Consider the following 20,555-nt stretch of genomic DNA (forward strand, 5'->3'; position numbering starts at 1 on the left):
TGGAAAGACTTTAGACTTGGGAGTTGGACAGATCTGGGTTCGCTTCCCAGTTCTAGCCCTTAGGAAAATTGTGTCACCTTTGTACACCTCACTTTCCTCGTCTCTGATGTGGGGATAATAATGCCGACCTCTTCGAATTGGGGGAACCTTTAGGTGAGGACAAAAAGTCCTCCAAGTGAGCGTCTCCAAAGTGTCAGGCACTGGTAATAACATAAAAGACTGAGATCCACCCCTGTTGTCAAGGAACTGGGATATTCTACTTATTCTAGAGTATTCTTTTCTTGTGCAAACTTTGATAATGGTTGCCTAGAGGAGTTTGACAAAGATTCGGGGACTTCTGTTAGGACTCAGTGGGGAAAAGTGCCGTGGTTGATGACTGATGTCTGCCTTGGGATTGGGGCTGAGGGATAACACTCGTACTGAGAAGCAAGCTGGGCATATCATAAACACCTGATGTATAGTAAACATCCCTCCACTCCTGGTAAGGTCTCAGACAACTAGCTACTGGAATTTCATCCTTTATAAAGTATGGACAAGTTGTGCCTTTAACTGGAAGTGTGGTAAAGGTTAAACTCATGACATAGGGTGTATTCTTATTGCCCTCAGGTGTGCACTCAAGACCTCATCTCTCCCATCAATGTCTCCCTAAATTACTCTCTCTGGGAGGAAGAAGGGACACCGAGGGACCAAAGCACGGTAAGAAGAGATCAGCTGGAGAGACTGATAGGAAATAAGGGAGAATAGAAATTCAATTTGTCAGGACTGTATTACATTGGCTTCAAGCAATAGAAATGAAATATGCTTACTTAAGCAGAAAGGAGTCTATGGGAGTTTGTATTTAAGAGAAATTTGGAAAACTGGGATTGGGAAGATGGAGGACCAGGGTAGGTGGAGGCTCTGGGGGCTCTCAAGAGGAAGAAATAATGGATGGACTTCCCAGGGCACGGCCCCTTCCACGCGTCCCTCTGTGCATCAGCTTCAGACCTCATTAGGCTTCTAACCTGGGCGAATACTAACAGATGCAAATTACAGGGAGAGAACACCAGAAAGCCTAGGACCATCCCTTATCTGTGGAAGGACAGGGTATCCTAATTAGCCTTCTCGCCCAAGGGTATTCCGTTGAGGGCACGTAGTTCCCTCAAAGCCTAATTGGGGTGCCCTTGTTATGTAAAAGAAGAGGAAAGCACTCTCTATCCTAGTCTCCTGGATCCCACGCTCCCTACCCAGTGCCAAAGCCTAATTTCCTCTTCTGAAATCCTTGACACTCAGCTGGTGGTTTGGCTTCTGTCGGAAGGCGGCAGGGTCTGATGGAAAGAACCTGGGCCTGGAAGCCTGAAGATGCAGATTTGTTTTTTTCTGGCACAAGCAGGTCTGTCTTTCTTTGGGACGGTTTCTGCATCTCTGCATTCTGAGGTCGCTTTCAGGGCCGGAGCTCCGTGACTGATAAACACACTCCTTCTTGTGGTTTTTGGCAGCTTGCGCTGAGTGCCCTGCCCCGCAACCTGCCACCCACTCAGGATGTATAGGGACAGCCAGCAGCTTCTCCCATCGGCACTAATTAAAAGAATAAAATAAAAAAGTCAAACTGTGTGGTGCAGCAACTCAGGCTTCAAAGGAGACCTGGGAATTCCCTGGTGGTCCAGTGGTTAGGACTCCAAGCTTCCACTACAAGGGGCACGAATTCGATCCCTGTTTGGGGAGCTAAGATCCCGAAAGGTGTGTCGCCCGGCCAAAAATAATAATAATAATAATAAACAAATTAAAGGCTAATTTAGAAAAAAGAGAGAGAGAGACCTGAGGTCACAGTTGTCAAAAAGTCTTCCTGGGGGAAGTGTCCTTTGTTCCGGATCTCGCAGAATGAGTAGATTTTGCGTAGGTTGAGAGAGAAGAGGCACGATTTTAAGTTCGGGGGAAATGGGGAGGTGGGCTTAGCTTCTGGCAGGACAACTGAACAAGACAGAGGCCCTGGATGCCCCTTTGGGGACAGGCTGTGGTCTGGTGGGTGGTGGGAAATCTGTGCGGGAATGTTGGGGTGGCTGCAAGCAGTCAGCAGAAGCTGCCAGGAGCCCCGCCCTTAGGGGAGGGTCTGGAGGCTGCTTGGCAGATGGCCTGGAAGTGGAGGGGGCTGGAGTCTCTTGAGAACATACCGTTGATCACCCATAAAACACTCCTGTGTCACCATTACCCTCAACTGCTGAATATGGCTTGCGAGGCTGGGGGGAAGCTGCACCCTGCTTCCCTCTCCTGCCCCTCCTGACACGCGGCACTCCCGCCAGTCCGAGCATCTTCCTGCTCCTTACACGGGCACAATCTCTCTTGCCTTGGCCTTCACGTAAACTGTTCTTTCTTCGCCTCTTTCCATTCTCTTCACCTGGCTCCCTCCTCCTCACCCTGTGGATTTCAGTTGAGATGCCATCCCTTCAGGAAGCTTCCCTGATCTCCAAGCGTAGGATAGGATCCCCTTCTACATCCTGTAAACATACCCTGTACCTATCCCATCCTCACACTTGAGGATGCCAGGCTGTTTCTCCCACCAGCCTGGGAGGATGGGCAATGTGTCTGTTTTGATCTCTGCTGGGGGGGTCTGGCCCAGAGCAGAAATTCTGGAAATGTTGAAAAAACTGGCCTTGATCTGATAGGAGATGGAGAGCTGGGGTTCACAGAGGAGAACCACAGGAGGAGCTAGTCCCAGGCAGGGGAGTCTAGAGGCTGCGCGGCCAGGTGCTGCTCCCAGCAAAGGCTGGGAGAACCTGGGGGAGCTGCTCTGTCAAGGCCCAGATCTCATGGCCAGGACAGGAAGTGGACACCCTGAGCCTCCCTCAAGGAACTGCCACCAGAGGAGTGTGGCACAGACAGCCTTGGGCTGAGTCGGGAGGTTGGGGCCTGCCCCGGGAAGGCGTTGGCTCCTGAGAGGGCCCCGACCACAGCCAGCCCAGCGGAGCACCAAGCTCTGAGCCCCTCCAGCTCTCCTCCATCAGTTCTGCTGCCTCAACTATTCTCTCCTGTCTCCCCCTGCTCCGTGCTCAGCAGGGCAAGGACATCCAGCCCATCCTGAGGCCTTCACCACACTCGGAGACCAAGGAGGTAAGAGGGGAAGAGGGGCAGACAGAGAGGCCAAGGTCCAGTCCTCCTGGGTGTGGGGATCTGAGCCTCCTGGTCCTTTCTTCTTGGCCTTCCAGATCCCTTTTGAGAAGAACTGCGGAGAGGACAAGAAGTGTGAGGCTAACCTGGGGCTGACCTCCACTGCAAGGTCTGTACGGCCTCCTATTTCACTCGATGTTTTCCTGAGGCAGCTCCTGTGTATAAAAAGAACATAGGACTTCAGGTCGGAAGACCCCCACGACCACTGACTCCGTTTGTCGTCTGGGCCTTAGTTTCCCCCTCTGAGAAATGCTGGTGCCTTGCAGCTCTCCTATCAGGAATAGACGAGATCGCAAAACTTAAAGCCTGTGCACAGGAGCTTATTTTTGTGTATTTCTTTCTTCTGGCCTACCGGATCCCTCAGTTCTGAAAGTCCCCACCTCTGATCCTGCTTCCTTTGTTGGCCCCCATAACTTTGCCCTGATCCTCCCCCCAGATCCAGAGTCCTGCGTCTGACCCCCTCCGCCAGCCTCTCTGTGGGGCTGACACTGAGTAACTTGGGAGAAGACGCTTACTGGGTCCACCTCAGCCTGAGCTTCCCTCGGGGACTCTCCTTCCGCAAAGTGGAGACACTCAAGGTGAGCGAGAGGGTGGGGTCTGCCCGCAGACCACGTGCCAGGCTTGTCCTGCCTCTTGGAGCCCCAGGCGGTCAGGACAGTCTGAAGATGTGGGCGGAGGTCTTCGGACCACCTCTGGGTTCTCAGCCTGATGGCCACCCTCGAGCTGTGTGAGCTGAGATACAAGGTTCATCCTCTGTGAGCCTCGGATTCGCGACCAAGAAATGAGGCTGGGGACATCACAGGGTTAGAGGGTTGCATGAAATGGAGAGTGTGACAGAGGCTCATGGACCTGGTGACCAAGAAGTTGTGCACAGGTTCAGGGAGACTGAGCTACCTTCCTCCTAAAGGTGACCAACTTGTCTTTGAGGGATGGCCTGGGTTGTTTTATTATTTCATTATTTTTTTCTTCTAATTTTATTGAGATATAATTGACATACAGCACTGTATAAGTGGAAGGTGTACAGCATAATGATTTGACTTACATACATCATGAAATAATCATCACAATAAGTTTAATGCATATGCATCATCTCGTATGGATACAAAATTAAAGAAACAGAAAAAACATTTTTGTGTGTGATGAGAACTCCTAGGATTTACTCTCTCGAGCTGGGTTATTTTAAGTGCAACTTTTATTTTTTAAATTATTGTTACTAAAGTAATACATAATCACCGCAGAAACTTGGAAATTACAGAGAAGTTTAAAGAAGACAAACACCCGTACTTATACAACCCACAATTATGACTTTTAATATTTTGGTGTTTATCCTTCTGTTTTTCTATACACATAGGTACAAATTATTGATACATTGTATATTTATTCTATATTTTAACTAATTGGCATTTTGCTCTCCATATGGTTATTTTTCCTCCATGTTTTTTTTTTTTTTTTTTTTTTTTTTTTGCGGTACGCAGGCCTCTCACTGTTGTGGCCTCTCCCGTTGTGGAGCACAGGCTCCGGACGCGCAGGCCCAGCGGCCACGGCTCACGGGCCCAGCCGCTCCGTGGCATGTGGGATCCTCCCGGACCGGGGCACGAACCTGTGTCCCCTGCATCAGCAGGTGGACTCTCAACCACTGCGCCACCAGGGAAGCCCCTCCTCCATGTTTTTAAAAAAATTTTGAATTTTGAAATTTAAAACAAAAATGTTGAGCCATACAATATTTGTCTTTTTGTGTCTGTCTTACATCGCTTAGCAAGATGTTATTCACCTTAGCGTTATGTTTTTGAGGTTCATCCCTGTGATAGCAGGTATGAATTTCATTCCTTTTTAAGGCTAATATTCCATCACATGGATAGACCACATTTTGCTTATCCGTTCATCTGTGGATGGATCCTTGAATTATTCTTATACAGCAACATTAAATGCTTTCTTAAGGGGTATCTAGTAAAGTGATTGAGAACTTGAGATCTGGGGTCAAACAGACCTGGATTCAAGTTCCTACCAGATCCCTGCCGGGTTACCCAGTTGTGAGACTGGGGGAAAGTCTCTCGACTGCTCTGAGCCTCTATTTCCTTATCTGATTTTCTTCCCAATCTGAACTGAAATCTGTGGCTTCCAGACAGCGATGAAGATGAAGGGTTTTGTCCTCTTTAGCCCAGGATCAAGTTCATTTTGTAAATGGTTGCTGAATGTGTGGACGTAGCAGCATTTTAACTCTCTCCTGTGATTGTACCACAATTCACTGAACCATTCCCACCTCTTTGGATTGTTTGATCACTTCCAGTTTTTCCCTGTGAGAAACAGGATTGCAGTGAACATCTTTGTACTGAACCCCTGGCTGTACCCCTGACTCTTCGGCCCCACCTTTCTGCAAATGTGCCCTGGCCGGGGGGAGGGGACCTGAGGGTTGGTGGCCTCTGGGGAACTCTTAGCCTTGCCCACTAAAACGCTCCTTCTCTCTCTTCTCACCCCCAGCCCCACAGCCAGATACCTGTGAGCTGCGAGGAGCTTCCTGAGGAGACCAAGCTTCAGAGCAGGGCCCTCTCTTGCAACGTGAGCTCTCCCATCTTCAAAGCAGGCAGCTTGGTGAGTGCTTCCAGCCCCCAGGAGTCAAGCAGCCAAGGGGCTGTAAGCTCAGGAGGGGAGGGAGCTCCTGGCTCTGGGGAAGGTGAAGGTGATTGGAAAGGCAGGGCTTATCCCTACCCCAGGAGAATGTGTGCAGAGGTGTCCTGTGTCGTGTTTGAGAGCCTGGACTTTGGAATCAGAGAAACCCAGGGTTAGGTCATTCATTTTGTGACCTTACACACATGACTTAACCACTCGGAACCTCAGTATCCTCATCTCTACAATGGGGATAAAACACCCAGCCCAGGGCTTGAGATAAGCTGTCACTGTGACTATGGCAGTGGGGCCATGGGGGCTGTGAGGGGCTAAGGCGGCCCCCTGAGGGCCAGGCGCCTTCCTTCTTCATTCCCGTCTCCTCCCCTGACAGGTTGATATCCAGGTGATGTTTCATACGCTGCTGAACGGCTCCTGGGGGGACTTTGTTGAGGTGCACGCCAATGTGAGCTGGTGAGCAGGCCCCAGGCAGGCCCCTGCCAGCATCTCCTCCCACCCTGGCCTCAGACTGTCACACAGTCCTGGCCAGACTGTCTCCTAACACTGCCCTCTACCTTGCCCCCTGCAGCAACAATGAGGACTCAGGCCTCCTGGGGGACAACTCGGCCACCACCAGCATCCCAGTCATGTACCCCATCAACATCCTCACCAAGGAGTGAGTCCTGAGCGGCCGTCCCCCCTCTCCTCCCACCTCAGCCTCCCCACCCAGGGCCCCAGCCTTCCTCCCGGGGCTATCGATCTCTGAGTCAGATCGATACTTATGGTAGAAGAAAATGTGACTGAATGCTGAGCTGATGTGAGCTTCTGCTCCAGCTGCACTGCGCAGCTGAGGGCTTCCCCTGGAGCTTTCGACACCTCGCGAGGCACCTTGCCTCTCTGATTTACTGATGAACAACGAGGCTCAGAGAAGGGAGGAATCTGCCCAGAGTAGTACAGCTAGGAAGTACTGACACCAGCATCTGAACTTAAATCTGTCTTACTCCAAACTCCAGCCAAGCTCTTGAACATTTCCAGCCGTGCTGGATTCCCTCTTCCCCGGCGCCAAGAGTGCTGGAAGAGATAGAAAAGTTTTCACAGTGACTCTTGCCCACAGAGAGTTTATGGTCAGGTTGGAGAACCCAGACACACAGAGTGAGTGTCTTAGAATGCTGTGGCAGGAAGGACCCATGGGGATCACTAGCTGGGTTTTCTCATTTACAGAAAAGAGGATGAAGCCAGAAAAGGGAAGTGGCATTTTTAAGTCGGCTCAGTGAGATAAGGGCAGGACCATGTCTGAGCCGGGGTCCCCGGTGCTTTTGAACATAAATGCCAAACACAATATTGTCTGAGGTGTGATATGAAATTAGAGCCAGGAAAGATGATGTGAGTTGGAGGAGACTTGAAAGGAGTCATGCAGAATAGGGGCTTGAACTGGGGTCTGGAGGATGAGGAGGTTCAGATAAGGGCTAGGAAGAAAGGCAGCCATTCTCATCAGAGAGACTAGCAAAGGGAAAGGCATGGGGGCGGCAAACAGTGGGGCAGATCCGGGGAGCAGGGGGTGGGCAGGCCCAGAGGATGGTAGGTATCTGTGGGGAGCAGTGGGCAGGCAGACTCGGAAGTGGGCAGGTCTGGATGTCGGGGAGCTTTGGACCTGACCCTTGGGGACAGCAGGGAGCCATTGATGGATTCGGAGGAGGAGCGTGGCAGGATCAGAGAGTGATATTAGGAAGGTCATTAGACGGATGGGGTGGGAGAGCAAGCCAGAGGCTGGTGCACTTCTCGAGGAGATGAGCAGTGGGGCCCAAGGACAGTGGAGGCTCCGGCGAGGTGGCGTCTAGTGGGGAGAACACAGCTCCAAAAGCCATCCACTTGTGTTCCAGTCCTTGTCCCCCACTGCAGGACTTTGGGCAAGACTGACCCCTTCAGTGAGCCCTAGTTTCCGAAGGGCAAGAGCAGAGCAGTGTCAGGATGACATGAGATCGTGCCTGCGCCGTCTCTAGCACAGTGGCTGGCAACTCCGAGGCTTCCCCTGGCCCGGGGCCCCCTGGGTGACTGGGTTGCTGTCTTCTCTGGCTTCTACAGCTGCTCCTCTCTCTCCACAGCCAGGAAAACTCCACGCTCTATATCAGTTTCACCCCCAAGGGTCCCAAGATCCACCATGTCAAGCACATCTACCAGGTATGAACCTCAGTGTGAAAGGGTCCTTAGAGGTTTCACGTTCAGCCCCATCCTGAGGCCCAAGGATGCAGAGACCAACTAGACTCAGTCCCATCCTCAACGGGCCCAGTCCTCCACCTCGTTCTGTGATCCTTTCCCTGAAATGCTCCCAGTGGCGCATACTCACCAGCTCCTTTCCAACTCTGGATAAATTATTTCTGGAATCACAGAACTTGAGAGCCAGAAGGGCTCTGAGGGAGAACCTAGTTTTGGGGTTGTTGTTGTTTTAATTTATTTTATTGAAGTATAGTTGATTTACAGTGTCGTGGGGTGTTTTTGTTTTTTGAAGTAGAAAGTTCCCATTTATTTTAGGATTCAATTATATAGACATTTGATCTCCTAATTGCGTTCTCAGTTAGGTACAGAATCAGATTCATGTTTTCCGGAGAGAACCTAGTTTGGTTTTTTTTGCTGCACTGTGAGGCTTTTGGGATCTTAGTTCCCCAACCAGGGATCGAACTCGGGCCAGCAGTGAAAGTGCCAAGTCCTAACCACTGGACTGCCAGGGCATTCCTGAGAACCTAGTTTTTATTCAAACATTTAATGAGCTACCATTCCAGTTTAGGTACTTTCTTAGGTGGTAGGGCATCAATAAATAAAACAGGGTCTGCAACCACTCACCAAACCCAAGTTCTGAGCCTGGACCTTTATACATGCAAGCCCCGCAATTCACACCCAACCGTGAGAGCTTGTAAGACAGGCAGTGTCGTTCCCATTTTACAGATGAGCAATCTGAGGCATAGACAGGTCAAGTAACTTGCCCTGGTTACCCAGCTAGTAAGGGGAACAGGTCAGATTCAAACACTTACTTGTATACAAAATCCGTGTGTTTAAGTTAGTGGTCCTCGTTTCTCCTGCAATGCTCGGTGCTGTAGTAGAGTCATCATTATGGGAACTCAGAAGAGGGAGGCCGCCCCCTGAGTCTAAACCTTGAGGCGTCTAGGGCTTTCTTGAGGTAACCTCAGAGAGGAGCAGGCTCTGAACAAGCCAAGAGCATTCTCATTTTACCGTGGGGGAAACTGAGGCCCCAAAGAGGCACCATCTTCCCCAAGGCCGCACTGAAGTCAGGGCCGACTGGGCAGTAGCTAGCGGGGAAGGACCCGGGGCAGTTCAATTCCCTGCGGAACAAAGGTGGGAGCCATCTCACTTTGACACCTCGATGTCAGGAGAGGAGGGGGCTTTGGGAAGGTCAGATGCCCATTTGCATTGAAATAGAACGTTCTGAGTGACCAGTGGAGTTGGCTTCCAGTGTCTTTCACTGGGATGGCTCTGGGCTCCCTACTGGGTCGACCAGGCCGGTCCTTTTACCACCAGAAGAGCGGAAAGAGTCCGACAAACCCCAGCTCTGTCGCCTGCGCTCTGTATGACCTTGGGCCAAGGATTCACCTGTCCATGCCACAGTTCCCCACTGTGACAAGTGAGGTTTGGGATAAGAACTTCACAGGTGGTCGTGAGGTTTAAATGGGTCACCTGCTTCCTCTAGAGTGCTTGGCGCAGTGCCTGGGGACGTGGAGGTCGCCACAGGGGTGACGTGGGTGTCGTGCTGCAGCCCTGGCCTTCCCAGCTACCTGGAAACCTTACATTCTTGCCTCACTCTGCCTGGAACCAGCTCAACCCCTTGAGCACGCTCTCTCTCTCTCTCTCTCTCTCCGCCTCTGAATAGTCACCAGGGCTAGATGCCTCCAGCATCTTCAGCCCTGCATTTGTCTCACTACTGCCTGGCTTGCCAAGTAGCCACTCTTGCTAAAGGCCCTAATGGTCTCCGTTTTAGCTAAACCCAACACGGCATGGGTCATGGGTGATCCTGTCCCTCCTTCCTGAAGCTGTCCCATTAGTCAGGCTCTGTTTGCCTCAAGGAGGTCAGCTCTAATAACTAAGGTTTACTGTGGGCTAAATAGGCATGGAAACCCAGTGAGAGCTGGCCAGCTGGGCCACCGGATCTCCTTCCTCGTGGTCTTCTGCTCCCATGGCTGGTTAGGAACATAGGCTTCAGCCAGACCCGAGATCTTTTTGAAGCTCTGCCACTTAAAGCTGTGTGACCTTAGGCAGCTTACTTAACCTCTCTGAGCCTCGGTAAAACGGGGATAATAACACCTACCTTATGGGGTTGTCAGGAGGCACAAATGAGAAAATGCAATTTAATTTAATTTTTTTTTTTTTTGGCCATGCACCTGCGCCCTCGACAGTGAAAGCGCAGAGTCCTAACCACTGGACCACCAGGAAATTCCCAGAAAATGCAGTTTAAGAACTTAGCACAGTGCTGACACAAACGGTATCTGTCAATATTGGCTGTTTTTAGCATTGTTGTTTTCTCCATCATCCAAGGAAGGTGATAGAACAGAGTGGTTCCAGTCTCTGGAGTCACAGCCTGGGTTAAAATGCCAGCTCTACTACTTGATAGCTTCAGACAAATTAGTGAATCTCCCTGAGCCTCAGTTCTCTCATCTGTAAAATGGGGATGATAGTACTGCCCACCACATAGGAATATTGAAAGAACTAAATGAGATCATGCATTTAGTGGGACTCAGACGAGGCCTAGCATGCTAAGTGTTCATCTAGTGGGGATTGTTACCACCTACGTGTTCTAACCCTCCGTCCTCTGCTTTGTCACCATTGCTATTGCTTCCTAGCAGATTCAGGGCTCTGGGCTTGCGCTACTGATTGTTCTGTTGTGTCTGTCTACACTAGGTGTGTCTCACTTCCAGGGTAAGTGTTCCCCTTCCAAATGACAACTTGGAATTGTGTCCCTCTTGCTCCTCCAATGCACCTGTGCCTGCAGCTGGTCACTGATCTCCTCTGGGATGTCTTCCTAGCATCTTTTGTTGTTGTTGTTGTCTTTTAATGGCTTCATTGAGGTAGAATTCACATACCAATTTACCCATTTAAAGTATACAATTCAATGGCTTTTAGTATATTCACAAAGCTGTGCATCACCATAATCTAATTTTAGAACGTTTTTATTACTCCAGAAAGAAACCCAGTACCTGTTTGCAGTCACACCCCCTTCCTCCCTCCCCCAGCACCTGGCAGCCACTACTTTTGTCTCTATAGATTTGCCTATCCCAGACATTACATATAAAAGGAATCCTACAACATGTGGTCTTTTGTTACTGGATTCTTTCACTTAGCATAGTATTTTCAAGGTTCATCCATGTTGTAGCATGGGTCAGTATTTCATTCTCTTTTTTTTTTGCGAAATAATATTCCTTTGTAAGACGGGCCATACTTGATTTATCCATTCTTCAGTCTATGGACATTTGGGTTATTTCCATTTTGGGCTATTATGGATAATGCTGCTAGAACATTCCTGTACAGGTTTTTGTGTGGACATATGTTTTGTTTCTCCTGGATATGTAACTAGGAGTACAGTTGCTCCTCTTGAAGCTTTGGTCTCAGGATGTTCGAAACCAAATTTATCATCTTCCTGTAAGCCAGCATCTCCTTTGGTTTGCTTAGAATCCTTTAAAAGCACCACCTTTTCCTCAAGCAAAACTTCCAAGTCTGGGTGAACGTCTCCTTCTTCTGTCCTTGGTTCCACTGTCTCCTCAGGTCCTGTTGTCTATATCCTCTTCTCTCTTCTGACCTCACTACTGCTCGGACTGAGTTCCTCACCTTCTTGCAGCTGGACTATGGCACAGGCTCCCAACTTCTTTCCATTCCATGCCTGCAGTGGGTGCAACCCCCTGGAGCCATCTTCCCCTTGGCTGCCTTCCAGGACTGCCCATTGCTTAGTCGTTGGTCCCTAACTTCTGGCCCTCCAGCCTCTGGACACCAGAATCTCATCCCAAGTCTCCTTCCCAGTTTTATCTCCTATCTCTCCTTCCCAGGCACCCTACCCTCCGCCACATCACACTCACCTGGTGCTCTCCTAATTCCCTGCATTTTCTCTTCCCGCTGGCTTCCCCCATCTTCATCTGTTAATCCCCTCTCTACCTTTTACAGCTAAATTCAAATGCTGCCTTTAACATTAGGCCATTTAAATTTAACTTAACTGATGCTTTTAAAGTGTCCACAAGTGTTTGTTGAATGAATAAATGATAGAACCCCACAAACTGGATATGTATTTCCCTGCTTGACCTGTGATTCATTGGTGCTACTCCTGTGTCACCTTCTACATTTCTGGGTCTTCCAGCCCTAGCACAGACAGATCTTTTTTATAAAAGGCACTTAGGAAATGCTTTTTTAAAGAAAATCTTGGCTGCGCCGCACAGCTTGTGTGATTTCAGTTCCCCGACCAGGGATTGAACCCAGGTCACAGCAGTGAAAGCCTGGAATCCTAACCAGTAAGCTACCAGGGAACCCCCAGGAAATGTTTCTTAAATAAATTCCAAAATGCCAAAATGTTTTTCCCAAATAATTTTTGCATCTATCCTTGTTAAATGTCCTTCCTTCTTTCACTCATTCAAAAAACTACTTTTTGCGAGGCTGGTTATGTGCTGGGTAGTGTGTCAAGGCCGTAGGGAATTGCAGGTGAAATGAGCCACAGCTCCTGCCCTCTCACAGCTCACAGTCTAGGGGGGATAAACGCACACAAGCAGATGCTTTGCCATCTTGCTGGGGAACGAGGGTGCTGTGGGAGAGTCAGCCAAACCTTCAGGATGATGTTTGAGCAGTACCTTGCAGGATGGGCAAGGGTTAGCCACATGGAGGAAGCAGAGAAGCGCGTGGAACCCATGCTGTAAGGTTATGGTTGACCATTGCCCACTGCCTAATGAAGAGCGGGCCCTTGGGTCCCAGCCAAGGAGGATTGGATCTGGGGTGGCCATTGGGGTGGCATTCAGGGCTCTGCAGACCCTTGTCCTCTGTACCAGGTGAGGATCCAGCCTTCTGTCTATGACCACAATGTGCCCGCCCTGGAGGCCTTGGTTAGGGTACCACAGCCTCATGGCGAGGGGCCCATCACGCACAAGTGGAGCGTGCAGACGGTGAGTGTGGGCCTCAGAGGGAAGGGTGTGCAGGTCTCTGGGGGTGAGCTCATGATGTGGGGGTGGGGGGAGATGTGTGGGGACAAGAGTGAGCATGATTGAATCTGCCAGGGGCTGGTGGGGAAGAACTGGGATGCAAGGTGGTATCTGAGAGTGGGGAAGAATGCAGGTCTGGCCTCAAGGGGCGGGCCTCCCCTCTCAGCTCTGGACTAACTGAAGACCTCGCCTCATCCTTCCCAGGAGCCTCCTGTCACCTGCCACCGTGAGGAACTGGAGAGTCCATCTGATGTGGCTGAGGTGTGGGCCGTGACCTCAGAAACTGGGGTGGGGGCTGGCCAGGGGGCAGGTGGGAGGAAACCTCCCTGACCCCCCGCTGTCCTTCCCGCAGCCTTGCTCACTTGGAGCCGAGTTCCGCTGCCCAGTGGTCTTCAGGCAGGAGATCCTCGTCCAAGTGATCGGGACGGTGGAGCTGGTGGGGGAGATCAAGGTAGCTGGCAACAGACTCCAAGTGGTTCTGGGGGGGCCTCGAGGGGTGGGGCGTGGGCTTCCCCCCCAGAGAGCCTCCTTGCATTTTTTGTTCTGTCTTGAGGAAATAGCCCCAATGTTTACACAGTTGCAGATGAAAGAGGACCACCACGATTTGTTTAAAATTCGCAGGACAGTTTTCAGGGGCCTACAGATAATTCCTAGGTGTTCTTTATAGGAAAAATGTCCTCCCAACAATGGCAAACGGCACGTTAGAATGCTCCAGGAGAAAATGGGGTAGAGATGGCGCACCCACTAGGACCCATTTTCCTCTGCCTCTGCCCCTTGAGTTGCACTGGGGGGCAGAAGTCAGTGGGGTCTGGGTCCTTGTTCCCTCTGGCCTGACGCCGCACCCCCGCCCCTCCCTCCCACAGGCCTCCTCCATGTTCAGCCTCTGCAGCTCCCTCTCCATCTCCTTCAGCAGCAGCAAGCACTTTCACCTCTACGGCAGCAACGCCTCCCTGGCCCAGGTATCTCTCTACCTCCTCAGGAGACCCGGGAACAGAGGGCAGCAGAGGAATGGGAGGAACCCAGGGCAGAGCTAGGAGAGCTGGAGCTGGGAGTGTGGGCAGCCACAGAGGAGGTTTGGGCTTTAGTGCTGTAAGAACCTCCCCACAGGGCTTCCCTGGCGGCACAGTGGTTAAGAATCCGCCTGCCAATGCAGGGCACACGGGTTCGAGCCCTGGTCCGGGAAGATCCCACATGCCGCGGAGCAACTAAGCCCGTGCGCCACGACTATTGAGCCTGCGCTCTAGAGCCCGTGAGCCACAACTACTGAAGCCCATGCACCTAGAGCCCGTGCTCCGCAACAAGAGAAGCTACCACAATGAGAAGCCCGCGCACCGCAACGAAGAGTAGCCCCCGTTGGTTGCAACTAGAGAAAGCCCGTGCGCAGCCACGAAGGCACAGTGCAGCCAAAAATAAATAAATTAAAAAGAAACAAAAAGAACCTCCCCACAGCCAGAGCCATCAGCCTTGGCACAAGCAGACCACAAGGTCAAGATGGGTTTGATGGCAACTCAGCCAAGGGGCCCCCACCCCACACGCAGGGCGTGATGGGAGGGACCCAGCACATGCAGAGCCTGGCGTTGAGAGAGTGGGCGAGATGGGTTTAAGAGCAGGAAGCTCAGAGCAGGAGAAGGGAAGGGGCAGCTGAAAAAGTAAGCAGAAGCCAGATTCGGAAAGGCACTGCGTGCTGAGCTGGGGTTCTGGCATTTCATCCCGGGGCTAAGGGAAGACTCTTAAGGGTTTAAGGGGGCCGTGGTGCATATTTGCCTGTTCATTCTGGTGGCTGCAATGCAAGGTGTACTGGAGAGGGGGTCTGGCCCAAGCCCCATGTCGTGCGTGACACAGTCCAGATGGGAAATGCGGAGACCTAGGGATTGAGGCCAGATTCACAAGAAATGTCAGGGGTGGGAACGGCTTCTTCCCTGCACTCCCCACCTCTCCTCTCCCCACAGGTCATCATGAAGGTCGACGTTGTATATGAGAAGGAAATGGTCTATCTCTACGTGCTGAGCAGCATCGGGGGACTCTTGTTGCTGCTACTGATTTTCTTAGCTCTGTACAAGGTAGGAGCTTCTGCGAGGAACGGGCACCCAGCCAGGCTGGGGAGAGTGGAATTGGCAGGAGTCAGGGAGCAGAATACCAAGATGAGGGGGCTTTAAAGCCAGAAGGGGCCTCAGCCTACTCCTCCTTCTACAGATAAGGCTACTGAGACCCAAAGGGCAAGCAAGACTTTACCGGCATCCCTCAACAAGCACTGGCAGAGCCAGACCTGGGTACCCAGGGAGAGGAAGGAGAAGGACTGTCCCACATATCGAGGGCCAGGCACTGGGATACAGGGGCACAGAACACACACATGGTCCATGGCTTTGAGATGCTCACAGTCCGTGGGGGACACAGACATGAACATGATGGGGGCTATACTATGTGCTCTGGGCCTATGATACAGGGACCTAACTGAGGTTGGGGGGAGTCCAGAAAGGAATCTCAAGAGAGGTGGCCTTTGAGTTGGGATTTGAAGGATGAGTAGAAGTTAGCCAGATAAAGAGTGCTGGAGGGCAGCTGTTCCACGTGAAAAACTCAAATATTCCAGAAAAGAGAACATAGAAAATCAAAGTTTCTCCCTATTGCAACCCCAGAGGGTTGTCATTAACAACCATTTTGTTTATATTCCTCCATGTTCTAATTTTATTGTTAACGTATATGTGAATGTGTGAGCATGAGAGAGAGAGAAAAGCCAGTGGATGTGTGGATGTATACAAAACATTACTGTATATACTGCTTGGGAGCTTGTACTTCCCCCTGGATATTATATCTTGATGTTTTTCTGTCTGAGCACAAACAGATTTGCCTCTTGCTCTTTAGTTTTGTTTTTATAATTTTTTTAAAAAACTTATTTATTTTCTTGGCTGCGTTGGGTCTTCGTTGCTGCGCATGGGCTTTCTCTAGTTGCGGCGAGCTGGGGTTACTCTGTTGTGGTGGGCGTGCTTCTCATTGCAGTGGCTTCTCTTGTTGCAGAGCACGGGCTCTAGGCGCAAAGGCTCAGTAGTTGTGGCGCACGGGCTTAGTTGCTCCACGGCATGTGGGATCTTCCTGGACCAGGGCTCAAACCCATGTCCCCTGCATTGGCAGACAGATTCTTAACCACTGCACCACCAGGGAAGTCCCTGCCTCTTGCTTTTTAACCCGGGTGGTTTTCTACTGTCTGGATGCCTCACCTTTTATTTAACAAGATCCTTATTGACGAATGTTTAGATTGTTTGGAATTGACCTTTTTTTCAAACTGTGTGCCAAAAGGCGCTTTTTTTATTATTATTATTTATTTAGTTTTTTTTTGGCTGCGTTGTGTCTTCGTTGCTGCGCGCAGGCTTTCTCTAGTTGCGGTGAGCGGGGGCTACTCTTCGTTGCGGTGCACGGGCTTCTCATTGCGGTGGCTTCTCTTGTGGACCACGGGCTCTAGGCACACGGGCTTCAGTAGTTGTGGCGCACGGGTTTAGTTGCTCTGCAGCATGTGGGATCTTCCCGGACCAGGGCTCGAACCCGTGTCCCCTGCATTGACAGGCGGATTCTTAACCACTGTGCCACCAGGGAAGTCCCAAAAGGCTCTTGTTACCAACATCTCTGCACACTTGTCCAGATGTTTTTTAGAATCAATTCCTAGAGCTGGTATTACTGAGCCAAAGAATATATATCTTTTGAGCTTTCACCAGAGAGTGCATGGCCCCTACTAATAAGCCCTATATAAGTGCAGGCTTTTGCTGTTAGTATTACTAGATATTGTCAAATCACCCACCCGCAATAATGGTACATGACATTTTGATGAGCCTCAGGAATGAACTATTAAACGTACAGCTTTTTAACATACTGCCAAGAAGCAGGTGTGGCAGATCCCCTCGCCCCATCCCCAGAACAGATGCCACCTGTCTGTGGCATGTGTGACTTATCCCTATAAACGGTACTTTCATGTTTTGCAGGGGCCGAAGGGTCCAAAGGGCTGTGTGGACTCTTTGTTTACTCAAGTCTTGTCTTCCTACAGGTTGGTTTCTTCAAACGGAACCTGAAGGAGAGGATGGAGGCGACCGTAGATGCTTCAAATGAAACCACTGGAGAAGACGCTGGGCAGCCGGCGTCTGGGGAAGAAGCCAAGGACCCGGGCTGCCTGGAGCCCCTCCACGAGAAGGAGGCCCAGGATGGAGGTGGCAGGGACTGAGGTGCAGGCTGGATGCAGAAGGCCCAGGACTGGACTCGGGATGCCTGGTGCCAGCCTGCCTCTACCTGAATTTCACCATGTGTCGTTGGGCAAGTCACTGCCCCTCCGTGAGCCTCACTTTCCCTATCTTGAACATGGGCCCATTCCTGCCTGCCTCCTTTGCAGGCTTATGGTGAGGATCCTTTGAGGGATGGGCCAGGAAGGCCACAGAGGTGAGGCCTTGTAATTATCATGTGGTCCTGGCTCCCACCGGCCCCTGTGAGTTTCCTTCCCTGGAAGAGAACATCTGATCTAAATTTTGGAGAAACAGTCATCGCAGGACCTAGCGACACTCCAGGCCCTCATACCCACCTGCCCTTGGATGTCCGCAGAGGCCTCAAGCCCCCAGAACCTTGCGTTGCATCCTCTCCTGCCTGGAATGCAGTCAGCTTTCAATTCTCCTACCAGAGAGCAAATCTCATCTGTGTCACTACATTGCTCCTGGAAACCCCTTGCCCTTTGGCTAACAGTCAGGTTCCTTAATAGGCCTTCCAACGTCTGCAAAACTGGGCTGTTCCCTTCCCAGCCTCTTCTCGAGACAGCCCGCCTCCCTTTCTAAGCGCCAGTTAACCAGCCTTTTCACTTGCCCAGCTCCTTCCTTCACCCAGACTCTTCTCACTTCCTGGAACATTCCTCCTGCCTCCTTTTCCTGCCTAACCCTCTCTCAGCCTTCAGATCTCAGTTCACACATAACTTCCGCAGGGCAACCCCCCAACCCCAACTCAGTTTGGTTCCCATATTATACACGCTTACACTAGCCCGCACTTGTCCTGCATAGCACTGCTTATATTTGTTAATTGTTAAGTGATTTACTTAAATTAAACAGTGGACTCCAGCGGGGTAAGGATCATATTTCTTGTTCACCTTGGGACCCCTGGTGGTATCACAGAACCAGACACATAGTAGGTACTTGAGACAATTTCACTGAACTGTGAGGGTGCCTGTGGGAAGATAGAGAAAAAAGCTTGGATGGGCCCCAGGGCAACCCCATCCAACAAGGCTCAGTCTGCCCCAGGCGCCTGCCCCCTCCCTCCACAGCCCCACCCCGGTACTCCATCACATCCCACTGTGGCCCCCACCATCAAGGATGGAAACTATGTCCGTTTACCTGGCTCCCAGTGCCAAGCACAGCACCTGTACATATTTACCAAATAAATTAAGAATTCTGCCCAATTTTGTGATGTTTTTGTGCTGGTGCGACATTCCAGCCTGGCTCAATTAAATGAAAATTTCCTGGAATTAAATGGGAATTCCAGTGGTCAGAACTTGGAGTTTTCACTGCCAAGGAGCCGGGTTCGATCCCTGAGCGGGGAGCTAGGATCCCACAAGCCACCTGGCGTGGCCAAAGAAAAAAGAACATTTCCTTCTCAACCCTCCCACTAAGTGGAACCAAAACAGTCAAATCTTTTTTTCTTTCCTTTCTCCCTTCTCCTTCTCCTTCTCCTTTTTCTATTTGCCGTGATGACCCTCAGAAACTGACATGTGCAGGACGTTGTCAGTTCATTCAAAGGAAGCAGCGAGAGAGACACAGAAAATGAGGAAAGGTTAGGGAGGCATTGACAATTTATTAAGCTGTGAGAATAGACCTTCTCTGATACCCCCGCTTTAAATTTTTTTTTTAATTGAGGTATAGTCGATTTATGCCCTCCCCCTTTTTTTAAAGAAATGGTTGTTGGGCCTTGACCCTGAAACCACCTCCCCCCACCCCCCCACCCCTGCCTTAGAAGGAACAGAGGGGACTAGTCACTGCTGCCCTCTTGTGGTCAGTAGGACACCAGGGGAGTATTGAGTAACTCTAAGGTCAGCTCCTGTCCAGCAGTGGGAGGTGAGAAGCAACATTTGGTCCCCCAAGCAGTGACCTTTGATGGCTCCCTTCTGCCTACAGCGGAGTAAGTGGACATTCCTGAGCTGGGCACACAGGCTTTCAAAGCCTACCGGCCTCTCCAACCTCATCACCCACTTCTGGTCCAGCCTCCAAGGAACCATGGGGCTGGCTCCAAAGCAAGACATCAGGAAGGAAGAAGTGAGGCTTATTTTCCTAGAGAGGGGAAAAAAATGTTTTGACCATCAGGAGTATCACTGAACTGCTAAAAGTACATGAAATGATCTGTAAGCCTCATGAAGCATAAGTTATTCATTCATAAGTTATTCATTCCTGCAGGATTTCTTGAGCACTCTGTGTCAGGCCCTGTGCTGTGTCTGAGGACCTGCTTGTGAACATGACAGACAAGTCCCTGGCCTCGGGAAGCTTCACTTCAGTGGGAAAACAGAGCGAAAAAGTAGAAATGTGATTCCAGGTAGTGATAGGGCCGTAAAGAAAGTGAAGAGGGACAAGGGGTAGGGGGTGATGGAGAGGGCCCTTTTACATAGGTGGGCGGGAAAGTCTCTCTGAGGAAGCGAGATTCTGTGACACGAGGAAAAAGCGAATATTTTCATCAAGGCTGGCAACAAAACACAGAAAATCTGGGAGGTTCATTTCAGGAACAGACCTGCTATCATCACGCCAAGGAATCTCTCTTCCAACTCGCTCAAGAGTACTGTCTTTGTGGTAGTTCCCTGGCAGTCTAGTGGTTAGGACTCCATGCTTTCACTGCAGGGGGCACGGGTTCGATCCTGGTCGGGGAACTAAGATCCTGCATGCCGTGCTGTGCAGCCAAAAAAGGAAAAACAAAGAAGAAAAAAAAAAAAGAGCACTGTCTTCAAACACCTATGCATCCTTCCTGCCTCTGTGCCTTCACACGTGCTGTTCCCCTTGCCAGCCTGTCCACCTCCACCTGTTTCCTTTTCTTTTGAACTCTTCTCCATTATGGTTTATTACAGGATATCAAATATAGTTCCCTATGCTATACAGTAGGTCCTTGTTGTTTCCACCTGTTTTCTATCCTTTAAAATCTTTCTACTTCAAAGTATTGATACTTCCAAGCTTTTCTCATCCCCTTGGTTCCTGGACAAAGGACCCAATTCATCACCACTTTGTTTATGGCTCATCGGGGCACGTGATGCTGACTCTGTGGGCCCCTCTCTCAAGACTAGGAGATTCTGGAAGGCAGGACTCAGGCCTCACGTGCATTACCAACACCGACCCCTCACCAGGGCTGGCACAAAGGTATTGTTCAATAAATGTTTGATTCAGTGGCCCTAAATGTATATGGGTTAAACCTATTGGTTTTACCCAATTAGAAATTAAACCGGAGAAAAACTTAAAACATAAGAACATCCATGCCTACATTCCACGCAAGCCATCAGAGTGATGACATATGTCATCACATGTCGTGCAGCTTCTAGAAAACAGTTCTTTATGGGAGAAACAGAGTGAAAAAAAGTAAATAACAAAACAAAACAAAACAAAAAGCTATAAGGGCTTCCCTGGTGGCACAGTGGTTGAGAGTCCG

General features: G+C 50.4%; 1 protein-coding gene across 4 annotated transcripts in view; it reads left to right on the forward strand.

Annotated features, from left to right (window-relative positions):
- Positions 1 to 18,328, forward strand: part of ITGAL (integrin subunit alpha L) — a 52,997-nt gene extending 34,669 nt beyond the window's left edge. For 3 of the 4 annotated variants that reach the window (XM_079944944.1, XM_079944943.1, XM_079944945.1), the window contains 13 exons: positions 607 to 696; positions 3,031 to 3,084; positions 3,180 to 3,250; positions 3,578 to 3,719; positions 5,620 to 5,730; positions 6,137 to 6,216; positions 6,332 to 6,418; positions 7,845 to 7,920; positions 12,771 to 12,884; positions 13,125 to 13,181; positions 13,273 to 13,371; positions 13,784 to 13,879; positions 14,870 to 15,077. In XM_079944944.1, the coding sequence (XP_079801070.1) occupies positions 607 to 696; positions 3,031 to 3,084; positions 3,180 to 3,250; positions 3,578 to 3,719; positions 5,620 to 5,730; positions 6,137 to 6,216; positions 6,332 to 6,418; positions 7,845 to 7,920; positions 12,771 to 12,884; positions 13,125 to 13,181; positions 13,273 to 13,371; positions 13,784 to 13,879; positions 14,870 to 15,076 (1,284 nt within the window). In that variant the 3' untranslated portion in view covers position 15,077. Of the gene's footprint in view, positions 1 to 606; positions 697 to 3,030; positions 3,085 to 3,179; positions 3,251 to 3,577; positions 3,720 to 5,619; positions 5,731 to 6,136; positions 6,217 to 6,331; positions 6,419 to 7,844; positions 7,921 to 12,770; positions 12,885 to 13,124; positions 13,182 to 13,272; positions 13,372 to 13,783; positions 13,880 to 14,869; positions 15,078 to 16,950 lie in introns of those variants that run through there. The other variant, XM_079944946.1, reaches the window with a different exon arrangement.
- Positions 18,329 to 20,555: the final 2,227 nt, after the last annotated feature.

This window comes from Stenella coeruleoalba (genome assembly GCF_951394435.1).
Source record: "Stenella coeruleoalba genome assembly, chromosome: 15".
In the NCBI taxonomy this organism is placed as follows: domain Eukaryota; kingdom Metazoa; phylum Chordata; class Mammalia; order Artiodactyla; family Delphinidae; genus Stenella; species Stenella coeruleoalba.